Source organism: Bos indicus, chromosome 18, assembly GCF_029378745.1.
Source record: "Bos indicus isolate NIAB-ARS_2022 breed Sahiwal x Tharparkar chromosome 18, NIAB-ARS_B.indTharparkar_mat_pri_1.0, whole genome shotgun sequence".
NCBI lineage: Eukaryota > Metazoa > Chordata > Mammalia > Artiodactyla > Bovidae > Bos > Bos indicus.
In genome coordinates, this window is record NC_091777.1 from 57802477 (window position 1) to 57819909 (window position 17433).

The window sequence follows — 17433 nt, forward strand, 5'->3', positions numbered from 1 at the left end:
TTACTTTGCCAACAAAGGTCTGTCTAGCCAAAGCTTTGGTTTTTCCAGTAGTCATGTATGGATGTGAGAGTTGGACTATAAAGAAAGCTGAGCGCCGAAGAATTGATGCTTTTGAACTGTGGTGTTGGAGAAGACTCTTGAGAGTCCCTTGGACTGCAAGGAGATCCAACCAGTCCTTCCTGAAGGAAATCAGCCCCAAATATTCACTGGAGAGACTAATGCTGAAGCTGAAACTCCAATACTTTGGCCACCTGATGTGGAGAGCTGACTCATTGGAGAAGACCCTGATGCTGGGAAAGATTGAAGGTAGGAGGAGAAGGAGACAAAAGAGAATAAGATAGTGGATAGCATCACCAAGTCAGTGGACATGTTTGAGCAAGCTCCAGAGTTGGTGATGGACAGGGAAGCCTGGTGTGGTGCAATCCATGGGGTTGCAAAGTCAGAGACGGCTGAGCGACTGAACAACAACATGATTATACAGTGGAAGTGACAAGTAGGTTCAAGGGACTAGATCTGATAGACAGAGTGCCTGAAGAACTATGGACAGAGGTTTACAACATTGTACAGGAGGCAGTGACCAAAACCAGCCCCAAGAAAAAGAAATGCAAAAAGGCAAAATGGTTGTCTGAGGAAGCCTTACAAATAGCTGAGAAAAGAAGAGAGGCGAAAGGCAAAGGAGAAAAGGAGAGATATACCCATCTGAATGCAGAGTTCCAAAGCTAGGAAGGAGAGATAAGAAAGCCTTCTTAAGTGAACAATGCAAAGAAATAGAGGAAAACAATAGAATGGGAAAGACTAGACGTCTCTTCAAGAAACTTAGAGATACCAAGGGAACATTTCATGCAAAGATGGGCTCAATAAAGGACAGAAATGGCATGGACCTAACAGAAGCAGAAGAGATTAAGAAGAGGTGGCCAGAATACACAGAAGAACTGTACAAAAACGTCTTAATAACCTGGATGACCACAATGGTGTTGTCACTCACCTAGAGCCAGACATCCTGGCGTGTGAAGTCAAGTGGGCCTTAGGAAGAATTACTGCTGGGGACCAGCCCCAGCTGATCCAGGGTATTCGAAGGAGAGACGGCCTAGGCGACTATTTATATGCTAATTAGAGATATAGAGAATAATAGAATAAGGATAGCTCAGTAGGAAAATTCAGTGGAGAAAAGAGGCTGAGTAGCTTGGTTTACGCGGGAGACCAATAAAACTTCAAGACAAGAAGTTTGCACCACTTACGTAGGCCGCAGGCGCCCTCTCGAATAGCGGAAGGTGCCTCACCCTAGACACCTTCTCGAGTGGGTCTTAGAAGCCCAGGCATAATTAGTAAGCGTGGTGGGTTCCGCGCTCCAGATGGAGACTCAGCTGGAAGTTAAAGGGAAGAATGACATGGGGAGACCAAGCGTTGGTGAGCAAGGCCCATAGCTTTATTTTTAACAGGGGCTTTTATACCCTAAGTTACACATAGAGGATAATAGGGGATGCAAAGTCAGCAGTCTTTGATTCTTATCAAAAACCAAGGTTTCTTTCCTGCAAATTTATCGTATACAAATGGTTTAGGTGATTTACATCATCTTCTGGCCGGAAGGCCTACTAACATTTTATGACTCTTGACAAGGACTTATCAACAAAGACTTATTTTCTCTAAGAGGAATTATTTTAAGGTTTGGTACCATCTTCCAAAGATAAAATTGCATTCCTATAGGGCGGATGTGTAATGGGTTTACAACAAAGGAAAGAATTTATTACCTTAAGGGTCTAAAGTTACTAACACCAAGGCCACTACTTATTTTTTCTATATACCAACTATTAATTCATACATATTCAAGGATACAATTCAGGGGATGTGAAAACTTGGCAACAAGCATTGACTCATCAATGAAATCCTTTACTAGTTTATTCTGACAGTTTTTAACTCTCTGAGAGGCTCTAAGCTATTTGAATATCTTAAGCTTCCCGTGCCTCTGGAGGCTAGGAGACTGTAAACAATCGTATGCATAGCTGCAGGAGTCCGGGTAAACTTGTCAGGCGAGTTAGAGAGCCATCTGAGGGGTTTGGATTTAAACACTCCTAATTGCCCAGGAACTTTATTAATTGGAGCTGTAAGTTAACTCTTTGACAGAAAGAGAGCGAGATGGTGGTAGGGGACAGCCCCCAGTAAAGTCAGAGGTGAGAGCACAAAGCAATAAAGTAGGCAGACTCTGGTTTTTTTGGGGGGGAAAATGCTCGAGAATATCCGGGCGGACTCCTGAGGCTCGATCCCGCCTTTGCGTATGCCGAGCCTCCTTCCTCATGACCTTTGTCACGAGCGGAATGCCTCACCGGCTCCCGGCAAATTACTACCAACAAAGCTCATGGAGGTGATGGAATTCCAGCTGAGCTATTTCAAATCCTGAAAGACGATGCTGTGAAAGTGCTGCACTCAATATGCCAACAAATTTGGAAAACTCAGCAGTGGCCACAGGACTGGAAAAGGGCAGTGTTCATTCCAGTCCCAAAGAAGGGCAATGCCAAAGAATGCTCAAACTACTGCACAGTTGCGCTCATTTCACATGCTAGCAAGGTAATGCTCAAAATCCTTCAAGCCAGCCTTCAACTGTACGTGAACCATGAACTTCCAGATGTACAAGCTGGATGTAGAAAATGCAGAGGAATCAGAGATTAAATTGCCAACATTCATTGGATCATAGAAAAAGGGAATTCCAGAAAAACATCCACTTCTGCTTTATTGAGTACACTAAAGCCTTTGACTATGTGGATCACAACAAACTGGAAAATTCTTAAACTGATAAGAATACCAGACCACCTTAGCTGCCCCCTGAGAAACCTGTATCCAGGTCAAGAAGCAACAGTTAGAACCGGACATGGAACAACAGACTGGTTCCAAATTGGGAAAGGAGTATCTCAAAGCTGTATATCATCACCCTGATTATTTAATGTATATGCAGAGTACATACTGGAGAGAAACTCTAGTAATGTAATAAGTGATGAAAGAGGTTCATCCCAAATTTAGTTTAGAAAACAGGAAAGGGTTTATACAAGAAAGATAAGTGAACGATGTTAAAACAAAGTTTTTAATCAAATCTAAATAAATATCAAAGAATGTATAAGAAAGCATTTCATCAATTCCTCTTTTCTGAAGTTCCTGGAGGAGAATTACTGTAGATAGTAATCCATAGTTAAGACAGATAGAAGATTGTATGTTACTCTGCATCACCAGACAAAAGGTTGGTGTTTCAGTTCAGTTCAGTTCAGTTGCTCAGTCATGTCCAACTCTTTCCAACCCCGTGAACCGCAGCACGCCAGGCCTCCCTGTCCATCACCAACTCCTGGAGTCCACCCAAACCCATGTCCATTGAGCTGGTGATGCCTTCCAACCATCTCATCCTCTGTCGTCCCCTTCTCCTCCTGCCCTCAATCTTTCCCAGCATCAGGGTCTTTTCAAATGAGTCAGCTCTCCCCATCAGGTGGCCAAAGTATTGGAGTTTCAGCTTCAACATCAGTCCTTCCAATGAACACCCAAGACTGATCTCCTTTAGGATGGACTGGTTGGATCTCCTTGCAGTCCAAAGGACTCTCAAAGAGTCTTCTCCAACACCACAGTTCAAAAGCATCAATTCTTCTGCGCTCAGCTTTCTTTATAGTCCAACTCTCAATCCATACATGACCACTGGAAAAACCATACCCTTGACTAGACGGTTGGTGTTTAGAAAGGTATAAATATTAGCAATGTATTCTTGTTCTATCAACATGATTTCAGATTATTTGAAAACCAAAATGAATGTAATACAACTCTCAAATTATTCCATGCTATGCTTTGTTTCTAATGTATGTGAAGTTACGTTTGTGAAGGTTGCTGCCTCAAAGATAAAAGAACCCCTTCTATCCTAGGGAGAAATCATTTATATTTATTCTCCATTAGAAGATTAACTGCAATGTAATGTGTACACTGAACATCTAAATGGCGGTGTTTGTCATTCATGTGAAACATCCCTATAGGTCACCATGATGTAAGTGTTCAGGAACTAATTCTATGTATCAAAGTAAGACAAAATTCTAAATTTTCAATAGTTATGTCACTTGCTTATTAAGGATAAGATAATGAGAGTTCACTGGAATCTTAATGTATCTTTATCATATCGACTGAAGTCATGAATATTAGTTGACATGCTTGGGATAACGACATCTCTGATATCCTAGTATGCGAAAGCCTTCCCAGAAAAGTCATGTAGCTAGTTACATCTTGTTTATTAAATGATTAGCCTCCATTTTGTAACCATAGAAGTCACAATTCTCAGATCATTGTAGCAGACAAATGAATATTGTTGTCTATGCTTGTAAATCTGTATTTTAATTAAGGTGACACAGTGGATTGTAACAGGTTTTATTCTATGTGTGATATTCATATATGTTAATTAATAAAATTGAATGGTTTCTGGTGATAAAGTTGATGTGTAATGAATGGTTAATGCACCACCAACATTAACCTCTCCCACCTTCTTTAAGGCTATGGGGGAGAGATTGTGACAATAAACCATTAGGTAGCACAGAGGGATGGCATCTGTAACAGTTAGTTTCCTTACTGGCCTTAATCCTCAAATAATGTCACATATTTTCCATAATTTCTACAATGTACCTTCCCCCGCCCCCTCTCTGTAACTGCAGGGACGCTGTGACGGTTCTAATAAGAAGGACCATACAGAGTACTGTTGAGAGCCTCCCTGACTGCTCCGTGCTGTTGCTGCCTCAGCGTCTGTATGGGGAGCAGGCAGCCTGCAGGTCCTTGAACTCACACCAGCCAGTCCTGTGAGCACCTCCACTAGATGACCCCCTTCCTTGAGACCAGCAGTCTTGCTGAACCCCAGGGTCTACTTCACAGACCCCCCTTCAATGACACCCTCAGAGCTCACCAGAATCCTGCTCCTCTTGGTTTGAATGGACCCGTCCACGCTCAGCCTGGGGAGCCCACAGCACTTCACCCAGGGCCCCTTAGAAAGGCCTGAACCCCAAGCACTGGAGCTTTCTCTGCTTGGTTCTAGCCTGACCTCTCCAAGAAATTCCTGCCCTAAACCCTTCCCTCCTGAGAGGTCTCAGCTGTGCTGAGTGTGAGGGCTGAAGCTCAGGGCTCCTGAGTGTGGGTCTTGGGGAAGAAGCATCAGAACAAACAGGGAGCTTGCTGAAGACTCATTTCATGGCCCCACCTCAGACCTGCAGATACATAACCTCTCAGAATGGGGCTCTGACCTCATGGGATTGTATACACTGAACTGGTTCAGAAAGAATCTTTGGCCAAGTGGTTTTCCACCTGTTTCCCATCAGGGTCACGTGACCAGTGGTAAGCGATAACCTCCCCGGTGCCCTTCCCACAGAGTTCTCTCTCGGTCCTGTGGGAGCATCAGTGTGGCGTGTAGGAAGTGCTCCAGGGGATTCTAAGGGGAGGCCCGGGTTAAGGACGTGGCTCCTGGTCCATTTGTGAGAGCTGAGGCCTGGCTTCAGTCCAAGCAGAGGCAACAACTTCTGCTCTGCATGAGCTTTAAAGGGGCAAGTCAGTGCAGCCCACACACCCCATGTTAGCAGAATTTGGGGGACTTTATATGAAGAAAGAAGAGTAGACAACAACAACAAATTGATAGATTGGTCTCCACGGAGGAGCTGATTGTCCTGAATCTCTCCTGAGACAAAGGACAGGAGAGGTTGGCTTTTCCCGCTTTTCAAGGTCCTTCTGCCTGTGAGGGTGTTGGGAGCAGGCGAAGGAGCTGTGCTGGCACCTCTGAAGGTGTAATCTCATGACCCTGAGGTGATTCCTCCACAGTCTTGATGCGAAAACGACCCAGGGCAGCAGGAAGAAGAGGAGGAAATGGCAGCTTCTCAGGTGAATGTCCTGATCCAGGTTAGAGGCTGTGTCTGCTTTTTCCTCCTTAAATGCCCTGGATTGAAAACATACAACTCTTTAATTCTCTTTTTCTGATATTCTTGCCTGGTGAGGTGGTTTTTGACTATTAAATACTGTTTTTTCTTTTATTTTTATGGGTCACAATCAGGCTCTTCTCTCTCCACGAGCCTCTTCTCCTTGTCTGCCTCCAGGCTCCCTACAGGGCATAAAGCATTCCCAGTGTGAATGAACAACTTTCAGTTTTTCAAAATAGTCCCTTTTTGAAAGACCGACAAGGGAAGGCATTGATGTGCAGAATTTCTGTTGGGATGGGGTGGGGTCGCAATGAGTCAGACAGGACAGAGGGACTGCAATGAACTGAAACAGGATGACCTTAATGGTCTAGAGTTCCTTAGAGACTTTTGACAAAAATCTGACTATTCTCTGCATTGGTAAGAAAGGTCTATTATTTAAATGCGCTATTAGGGATGCAGAACTGGGGAGGTATTTTTGGAGTAAAAATGCAGAAAAGTGAAATTTTTTCAAGATACATTGACATTTCCTTATTTTTGCCGAAAGTACCTGAGCAGTGACCACGTGTCTTCTTGAGTGTTTCTCGCACGTGACACCAGTTTATCCCATAACACCTGATGGTCACCAATTCGGGTGTTTTCTGCTAGATTCCCACACCATCACGTTCCATTTTTGTCTCTTTATCTTTAATAACATCCTGGCAAGATGTGGTGAGGGAGGTGCACAATCCAACACAGCTAAGGTGGAAACTCCATTTCCTCCTAGTGTCTCTTTGCTGCTAGTTGGCTTTGAAATATGAACACGCAACAGTGTTCAGGAGAGATACTGAGTTTTGTAAGGAGAGGTTTCCATCAGTCAAGTCAGACACTTTTCGCTTCTAGGTTATTACGAATATTGAGAATAGTTCCCTGTGCTATGCAGCAGATCCTTGTTGGTTATTTTTGTGTATACTAGAGTGTATATGTTAAACCCAAAGTCCTAATTATGTTCATTTTTCTAATGAGCAGGTCCCCTTTGGAGGAAAGGAAGAATCCCGGTGCTAGGTGTGAATGAATGAAGCGGATGACACAGGTGAGAGGTCCAAAGACCACAGAGGAAGCCAGACGTGTGCAGATGGTTTGGGGAGGCCTGCTTCACTAGAATGAGAAGCCTGGGTTTATGTCTGCCAAAGAGGGACATGACCGGCCCCGTTCTTCTGCTGTTTCATCTCCATCTTCTTCAGCTCCAGTGGGTTTTCCCTCAGTTTCACTGAGAGCCAAAACCTTCCTCCTGGTCTATGAGGACCTGCATACTCTCGCTGCTTTGGGGGACCTAGGAAAAGCTGCTAACAGTTCTGACAAACTCTGCCTTAAGGCCTTTCCAAATTTCCGTCTCTGCCTCAAGTCAGAAAAGAGTTGTGGAGATCTGGGATTAGTTGACAAAATTCCAGAAATACTTGGAGCAGGTATATGCTTCCTGCTTTCTAATTTCCAATGGAAACTTCAAACATGGCTCTCTGAAGTTCATTCTCAGTCCCTGAAATCATAAAATGTAACCCCCAATTTCTACCTCCCAATTTTTTCTTCTATAAACAAATTTTAGACACTTTTAAGTGCATTTACCCCAACTCATCAGTGCTAAAACCATTTAATATATCTATTGACTCACAGAAATATTTTCACTGTTCTTTTATTTTGTATTGGAGCATAACCGGTTAACAACGTTGTGATAGTTTCAGGTGGGTAGCAGAGGGCCTCAGCCGTCCATACACGTGTATCCGTTCTCCCCCAAACTCCCCTCCCATCCAGGCAGCCACGTAACGTTGAGCAGAGCTCCCTGTGCAGGACAGTAGGACCTTGTTGGCTCTCCATTCTAAATATAGCAGTGTGTACATGGTGATCCCTTATGGAGAATTGATATTTATTTTTCTTGAAATGTTGTTGGAATTTTCCAGTTAACTCATCTACTCCAGGGATTTTTTTTAATTACTTTTTTACTCTTATTAATAGTTGTAGATGTGTTATAATTTTTTAACTCACTCATGCTAACATCTAAGGTGTTCTGTGTTTCTAAAAATTGAATCTTCCTTGGAGGTGTTCAACTTTTTGGTATAGTATCATTCATCATAACCTGATAGAATTGCTTTTTGTTCTATGTAACATGTACAGTGCCATTATTTATACTTCTGATCTTCTTTGCATCTCACCTCTTATTAATATAGCTAAGGGTTTGTCAATATTGTGCACAACTGTAAAGCATATTCACTCAAGGTACTAAGTGGGATCTTCGTTATTTGTTATCTTTCAGCGATATCTGCTCATGACACCCAGGGTTTGTTCCCAAAGAAGCCGTGCATAGGAGATTCATGTGTAATGTGCTCAGAAATTCTGAGAGCTCTCAGCTTGGAAATGTGTACTTAATGAAAGACTGGGAAAGTAAGGGGGGCTGTGAAGGGCCAAAAGGATGTTGTTTTAGATGTAACCAAATCAGGACAATTATTCATGATGAAAACATGATTGCCAAAAGAAATTGAGGATATGCATCAACTTGGGGAAAATTCCATTTGAAGTCAATAAGTTCTGCAGAAAAATATGTTTTTGTAAGCAAGAACCCACATGATTTAAAAAAAAAAACATATTCTCTGGTGTGAAATTTTGAAAACATGGAAAGTCATCTAGTCTATGCTACAAATAATCACTCAAACCAGTATGAATATAGCTTTGAATTAAACAGTCAGTCATACATGTCTGAGAGCCAGAGATTTGAAAATGAAGGAAGAAAATCTCACTATGATCAGTTTGAGAGATCCTTTAGTGAAGGCTCATTATTTTTCCACCAAGAAACATTTTCTCCCTATTCCAATATCTGTAATGTCAATAATAATGAGACAGTCTTTATCCAGCTGCCGTCATTCAATGGGTATCATAGTACAGATAATGCGGAACAACCTTCCATGTGTAATCCCACGAGTGAGGCCTTAAGCCAGAGCTCCAGCTTCAATAATTACAACAGTATTTATGATGGAGCCAGAATCTACCCATGCCTTGAACCTGGGAATCACTTTGACCAAGAATCAGGTCTCATGAATCATCAGAGAATTCTATGTTCAGAGAACCATAGTGATGAATGTAGAAATGTCTTTTATCAAAGCTCAAATCTTATTACAGATGGGAATATACATATTGAAGAGAATAATTACAAATTTAGGGAATGTGGTCAAGTTTCTAACCAGTCATCAGAACTTACTCAACATCTGAGTATTCATGCTAAGGAGAAACACTGCAAGTGGAATAAATGTGGGAAAGTCTTTCCTCAGTTATCAAATCTAAATAGACACAGGAAAATCCACACCAGAGGGAAACCTAACCAATGTGCAGAATGTGGCACAACCTTCAGCAAGCCCTCAAGCCTTACTCAACATCTCACTATTCATACTGCAGAGAAGACTTACAAATGTCCAGAATGTGGCAAAGGCTTTAATCAGAGCTCAAACCTTAATCGACATAGGCGAATCCATACTGGGGAGAAACCATATAAATGTCAGAATTGTGGGAAAGCCTTTAACCGACGTGCAAGACTTAATCAACATCAGCGAATCCATACTGGGGAGAAACCATACAAGTGTAAAGAATGTGGCAAAGCTTTTATCAGTTGCTCAAATCTTAATCAGCATCAGAGAATTCATACTGGGGAGAAGCCTCACACATGCAGAGAATGTGGGAAAGCCTTTAATAGTTGTTCATATCTCACTGTGCATCACCGAATTCATACTGGGGAGAAGCCTTATAAATGTACAGAATGTAACAAAGCCTTTAATCATCACTCAAACCTTACCCGTCATCAGAGAATTCATGCTGGGAAGAAACTATACAAATGTACAGAATGTGGCAAAGCCTTTAATCAAAACTCAACCCTTACTCAACACCAGCGAATTCATACAGGAGAGAAGCCTTATAAATGTACAGAATGTGGCAAAGCCTTTAATCGAAACTCAACACTTACTCAACATCAGCGAATTCATACAGGAGAGAAGCCTTATAAATGTACAGAATGTGGCAAAGCCTTTAATCAAAATTCAGCACTTACTAAACATCAGCGAATTCATACTGGAGAGAAGCCTTATAAATGTACAGAATGTGGCAAAGCTTTTAATCGAAACTCAACACTTACTAAACATCAGCGAATTCATACTGGAGAGAAGCCTTATAAATGTACAGAATGTGGCAAAGCCTTTAATCAGAGTTCAAACCTTAGTCGACATAGGCGAATTCATACTGGGGAGAAACCATACAAATGTAAAGAATGAGGCAAAGCTTTTAATTGCCTCTCAAATCTTACTTGCCACAAAATAATTCATACTGCCAAGTAGTCTTACAAATATAAATAATATGACAAAGCCTTGAAGTGAGCCGTCACCTCACTCAGCATCAGAGAGCGTGTGCTGGAGAGAGACCCTACAAACGTAGTAAGTGATGAAAGAGGTTTGTCCTAAGCATACACATCAGAGAATGCCAGAGAGTTCATACTGGGAAGAACGCTTAATGCTATAAAAAATGTACAAAATGAATTTAAAAACTCAGGTCTAAATAAATATCAGAGAATTCATCAAAGATAGCATTCAGTCAATAACCCTTTTCTGGTATTACTTTAAATCAGGATATTATAGAAAATGATCCAAAGTTAAAACACTTAGAAAAATTATTTGTTACTTGGACCATAGGATCAAGGCAAGAGATGTTGGACAACATAATTATTATCATTGTATCCTTATTCATATTGACAGTATGTGAAAGTGAAATTTAATATAACTCAACTTTCAAATTACTATGTGCTATACCTTTAGTGTGTATGTGAATATGCTTTTTTAAAACTAATATTCTTGATCTTTGCTGCCTCAAAGTTAAAACCCTTCTATAATAGGTGGAAATAATTTTTATCTACTTTTTTATGTACTATTAAGGATCCTCTAATGTGAAATGTACAGTGGAAGTCTAAATGGAGGTGATGATTGTCATTGTTTAAAACATCCCTCTATGTCACCGCTAGGTAAGTGTTCAGAGAATAATTCTTTGTATTAAGGTAAGACAGAGAGTCGAAATTTTAAATAGTTGTGCCAATGGTTTTTTATGGATATAAAGATGGCAGCTCACTGAAATCCTGATGTATTTTTATAACAGCAATAACTAGAAGTCATGAATTTTAGTTGACATGGTAACAATCAGGAAATCTTCACAGATACCCAAGAAAAATACATGTAACCTTTTCCTGAAAGGTGATGTAATGAATGTACATCCTTGTTTACTAAATAACTGCTCTCTCTGTTTTGTAAACCATAAATATCACATTTCTCTGACCACTGTATCACAAGAACAAGAATGTTTCCAAATGCTTGTAATCTGTATTTTGATCAAAGATTATAGAGTAAACTTTGGAAAGTTTTATTTAGATTATGTGTGAACTTACTATATGTTAATCAATAAAAGTGAACGGCTTTTCATATATTAAACTTGATGTATATTTGAAGAAGTGTTCTCATCAGTAACAAGCTTCCAGGTGGTTCAGTGGTAAAGAACCTGCCTGCCAATGCAGGAGACACAGAAGATGTAGGTTTGATCCCTGGGTTGGGAAGACACCCTGGAGAAGGAAATGGCAACCCACTCCAGTACTTTTGCCATGGGAAATCCCATTGACAGAGGAGGCTGGTGGGCTCCAGTCATGGGGTTGCAAAGAGTCAGAACAACTGAGTATGCACATACCTATTCCACCACCAATGTTAACATTAACACAAGCATTATCATCCCCCTGGGGTTTTTTAAGTCGTCATTAACTGATGGTGACTAGAGAGTATCTGTAACACAGTAGGATGACATCTCATGGGGCTTCCCAGGTAGTGCTAGTGGTAAAGAATTTGTCTGCCAGTGCAAGAGACATAAGAGACGCTGGTTCGATCCCTGGGTCCAGAAGATCCCCTGGAGGAGGGCAGGGCAACCCATTCCAATATTCTTCCCTGGAGAATCCCATGGACAGAGAAGTCTGGCAGGCTACAGTCCATGTGGTCACAAAGGGTCAGACACGTCTGAAGTGACTTAAGATGCACAGAGAATGACATCTCATAATAATTCCCTTTTTCTACTGGCAATAACCCTCAAATAACTTGAGATCATATTTTCCATAAATGGTACAGTGTGTCATTTCCTCATTTTTAACTACTGGGACATTATGATGGTTACAATATGGATTGCCTAGGAGTATTGCTGAGAGTTATCTACAGTGCTCCATGATATTGCTGCCTTGGCATCATGTGTATGGACCAGAAGCCCACGGGTGCCTTGCTTTGACACCAGTTATTCTCATAAGCACACGTGCTAGATAACAGCCTGCAAGTTCATAAGCAAATGTAAATTCCTCATAGGTCTTCCCCAGCAGCCCTGGTCACCAGCAGTCTTCCTAAATCCCAGGCCCTTCTGTTTTTACTTACTCATTTATTTCTGGCTGTGCTGGGTCTTGGTTGCTGTGCGGGCTTTTCTCCAGTTGTGGTGCATGGGCTTTTCACTGTGGGGGCTTCTTTCGTTGTGCCACGGGGGCTTCTCTCGTTGTGCCACGCGGGCTCCAGGGCACACACTTCCGTAGCTGCGGCTCCTGGGCTCCAGAGTGCAGGCTCAGTACTTGTGGGTATGGGCTTAGTTGCTCCGCGGCCTGTGGGATCTTCCTGGGCCGGGCATGGAACCCGTGTCCCCTGCATTGGCAGGAGGATTCTTAGCCACAAGGAAAGTCATTACTTTTTGGTGAGAATGCTTCAAGTTCTCCAGGCAGCCTTGATGCTGACAGACACCTAAGAAAAGGCTCTGGGACGTGAGGGAGAAACATTCTAAAGCTCTGATCTTGACCATCATCAGAATAAAAGGAGAAAAAATTAGCAGTTGAAAACCATGTCAATAGGCAACATCAGAAGTAGAGAATGAAAGGTTTGTAAACTGTTAATCCAGGGCATTTCAGGAGGAAAAGCAGATATAGCCTCTGATCCACGACAGACATTTACCGGAGAAGCTGCCATTTCCTCCTCTTTTCCTCCTGCCCTGGGTTGTTTTTTCCTCAAGGTCATGGGGAAGGATCACCTCAGCATCATGAGGTAACACCCTCCAAGGCGTCAGTACAGCGTCTTCGCCTGTTCGCAACACGCCCACAGGCAGAAGGAGCTTGAAAAGCTGAGAGGGCCCACCTCTGCTGTCCTTCGTCTCAGGAGAGACTCAGGACGATCAGCTGCTCCCTGAGACGCACGTCAAGTTTTCCTTTGCTGTCCACACGTGTTCTCTCCCCGGATTCTGCCAACACGGGAGAGGTGAGCGGCACTGACGTCCCCTCCTGACCCCGCCGCCCGCCCCGGCCTGAAGCTGGCTCTGAGCTCTCACAGACGCGCCCGAAGCCCCGTGTTCAGCCCGGGCCTCGCCTGGAGCAGGAAGACAAGCAGCGCTGATGCTCCTCCAGGACCAGGGGCCGGAGTTTGCGAAGAGGATCCTCCTGGGACCCCAGATGAGAACCGCTTGCCTAAAGATTTTCTCTAGCTTTAAAGTGGATACAAACCCTCCCCAGTCTAAGAAGTTATGAATTAGCCAGTTTGAGGGGAACCCGTGAAATGACACGTTGAACAAGCCCCCTGTGGGTGCTGTCGCTGCTCCTGTAACACCTGTCTTCCGTGGCACTGAGCTGGAGCCATCCCACACAGCACACCTGGGAGCCCTGAGCCGGTGAGGGCGCGGGGCTGGAACCTCTGAAAACACCGGCTCCCTCCGCCTGATGCCCCGGGGAGGGGCTCCTCCTGGGGGCGGCCCTCCGTGGCCTCGAGCTGAGCTTGGGGAAGGGGAGGTGGGAGGCGAGTGGTGCACAAAGTCACATGATGCCCTTGCGGGGGGGGGGGGGTGTGTGTGGGGTGTGGTGAGGCTTGCTCTCCGAGATCTTCCCAAAGTTACCCTGAGTCCTTGGGTCCTGTCTCCCCCTCCCCTCCCTGGGGCCACGTACTTTCCTTCTCAGTAGCTCAGCCGTGTCCCAGTCTTTGGCAACCCTGTGGACTATAGCCTTCCAGGCTCCTCTGCCCTTGGGATTTCCCAGGCACGAATACTGGAGTGGGTTGCCATTCCTTTCTCCAGGGCATTTTCCTGACCCAGGGATGGAACCCGCGTCTCCTGGGTCTCCTACATCAGCAGGTGGGTTCTTTACCACTGAGCCACCTGGGGAGACCCCCTGGGCCCACATTCATTCACAAAATGATTAGCCTTGTGACCATCTACCCGCAGGTGAGGGGGCCTCCATCTTCAGAGACCAGGGGCACGAAGGTATTTACATCATAGCTTTCTTTGAAAATGAACCAAAGGCAGTCATGCAGGATTAAAATGTTTGTTGGGAAGGGACGAAAGCCTTTGGAAATGATGCCATAAATGTGTATTTGATGATACACAAAGGAAGTAGTGATTAATATTAAGTAAAAAGGTACACTGTAACTGAATTAGCAGATGAGAATTTTTTTTGGTGTTGCTGCCCTATTGTATGTGTGTTTCTACATTTTAGGAATTGTTTGAGGGATTTCCCTGGTGGGCCAATGGTTCAGAATGTGCCTTGCAATGCAGAGGACGCAGGTTTGATCCCTGGTCAGGGAACTAGGCTCCCACATGCCACAGGGCAACTAAGCCCATGCTCCCACAACTAGAACCTGATTCAGTCAAATAAATAGATATTTTTTTAAAAAAGAAAAGGATTATGTGGCTATAGTTTGTTCTCTCTCTACTCTTTACCTGATATTTTATCACATCTATAAAGTGCATTAATTGAGGTAAAAATAAAACAAGGGAAACATACCCATTTTCTAAATATTATTTGACAGCATTAAATCTTTTTAACTATGAAGTGTGAATAGAACCAATAACAATGTATTTTTTTAAGTTTAAAGATTTTTTTAGAGAAGGTTTAGTTTCACAACAAATTTCAGAGAAAGGTGCAGAAATTTTCATATGCTTCTTATTCCCACATATGTGTAACCTCCTTCTTTATCATCATCTTCCACCATAGGGGTACTTCTGTTACCACTGATGAATCTATAGTGACATCAGTATTTTAGTCCATACTTTACCTTGTAGCTCACTTTCAGGGTTGTACAGTTTGTGACATTGGAGAAACATATAATGATGTGTCCATTATTAAAGGTTTCCATTTATTTTTGTTTAGTTTTTTTTTTTAAAGGAAACTTCATACTGTTCCCCACATTGGCTGTACCAGTTTACATTCTTTCTAACAGTGATGTTCCCACCAAGGAGGCTTCTCTTTTCTCCAGACCCTCTTTAGCACTTATTATTTGTAGATTTTTTTGATGATGGGCTTTCTGTTGTAAGGTGATATTTCATTGCAGTTTTGATTTGCATTTCTCTAATGATTAGTGATGCTGAGCATCTTTTCATGTGCCTCTTGGCCATCTGTATGTCTTCTTTGAAGAAATGTCTGTTTAGGTCTTCTGCCCATTTTTTGATTGGATTGTTTGTTTTTTGGATACTCAGTTACATGAACTCTTTGTAAATTTTGGAGACTAATTCCTTGTCAGTCACATCCTTCACAAATATTTTCTCCCATTCTGTGGGCTTTTTGTTTTATTTGTGGTTTCCTTTGCTGTGCAAAAGCTTTTGAGTTAAATTAGGTCTGGTTTGTTTGCTTTTGCTTTTATTTCCATTACTATAGTAGATGGATCAAAAAAGATGTTGTTGAGATTTATGTCAAATAGTGTTCTGCCTATGTTTTTCTCTAGGAGTTTTATAGTATTCAGACTTAATAATATGAAAACCAAAGACCCTTCTCAATGTACTTTTCAATACTTCCAAGTTCAATGGTACATGGAGTTCAAGGGACTGAAATATTTCTTGAGACATCTGGTACCCATGTTATTGACTATTCTTTAAGAATTCAAATTCTTTGAATTAAAAAATTGACCAGTAAAAAAAATAAAAGGTTCCCACAAATAGTTTTCTCTGTCCAGAAAATCCTCTAGACACAGAATATTCATAGCCCCACCTCTGCAATCCTTGGATAACACTGAAATTTTAAAAATTAATTCTTACTAGAGTACACTTGCTTTACAAAGTTGGGTTCGTTTCTACTGCACAGCAAAATGAACCAGTCACACATATACATATACCCGCTCCCCTTGGGGCTTCTTTCTGACCCAGGTCACCACAGAGCATTGAGTAGACTTCCTTGTGCTGTAGAGTACATTCTCATCAGTTATCTCTTTTATACACAGCATCAATAGTGGATGCGTGTCAATCCCAATCTCCCGATTCATCTCCCTCACGCCCTTTCCCCCCTTGGTGTCCATACATTTCTTCTCTAGGTCTTTGTCTCTGCTTCTGGTTTGAAAATAGGATCATCTATACCTTTTTTCTAGATTCCACATATATGTGTTGATATATGATATGTTTCTTTTTTTTTTTACTTAAAGCTCAACATTCAAAAAACTAAGATCATGACACACACTCCTATCACTTCACAGCAAATAGATGGGGAAAAAGAGGAAACAGTGATGTAAGACAAGCGTAGAGACAAAGAGAGCGAGCTGGGCAGTCAGGCAGAGAAAGATTTATTATAGGAAGAGAGAAAGTGGCTGGCCTTAGAGAGAAGCCAGTGCTCTCTCTTTACAGCCAACCCTTCTTATACCTTATTGATGGGAAATTGCACCCCAAAGGGAGGGGCCCTTAGTGTATCTTTAGCCCACAGCTGGGGTCTTGTTATCAGGGAGTTGAAGGGGTCTCATAGTTGGGGGGTCACATAGTCTTGAGAAACTGGCACCAGCAGGGGGAAACAGGATATCACCTTAAGGAAAAAACAGGATGCCACCAGGGCAATTTGGTCACTGTGACTTCACCCCCTGTTTGTCAGGTCACCACAACGGGCCATTTTTAAACTATACACTCTGAGCCCCTTGTGAACCCTAGCAAGAGACAGACTTTACTTTCCTGGGCTCCAAAACCACTGTGGATGGCAACTGCAGCCACAAAATTAAAAGACACTTGCTCTGTCGAGGAAAAGCTATGGCCAACCTAGACAGCATATTAAAAAGCAGAGACATTACTTTGCCAACAAAGGTCCATCTAGTCAAAGCTATGGCTTTTCCAGTAGTCAGGTATGGATGTGAGAGTTGGACCATAAAGAAGGCTGAGCGCTAAAGAACTGATGATTTCAAATTGTGGTGCTAGAGAGGACTCTTAACAGTCCCATGGACTGCAAGGAGATCAAACCAGTCAATCCTAAAGGAAATCAACCCTGAATATTCTTTGGAAGGACTGATGCTGAAGCTCCAATACTTTGGCCACTTGATATGCATATTGACTGAATGCAAAAGGAGAACGGGGTGGCAGAGGATGACATGGTTAGATATCATCACCAATTCAATAGACATGAATTTGAGCAAACTCATGGGGATAGTAAAGGACAGGGAAGCCTGGTGTGCTGCAGTCCATGGGATTGCAAAGAGTCGGACACAACTTAGTGGCCGAACAACATAAGATTAGGTGA

At 42.6% G+C, this 17433-nt stretch overlaps 1 protein-coding gene across 1 annotated transcript; it reads left to right on the plus strand.

The window, feature by feature from the left end:
* Window positions 1-469: 469 nt before the first annotated feature.
* LOC139177298 (zinc finger protein 724-like) lies at window positions 470-10189 on the plus strand. Its single transcript, XM_070772227.1, has 2 exons — window positions 470-480; window positions 9292-10189. The coding sequence occupies exons 1-2, from the start codon at window positions 470-472 to the stop codon at window positions 10187-10189; spliced, it is 909 nt and encodes a 302-aa protein (XP_070628328.1).
* Window positions 10190-17433: the final 7244 nt, after the last annotated feature.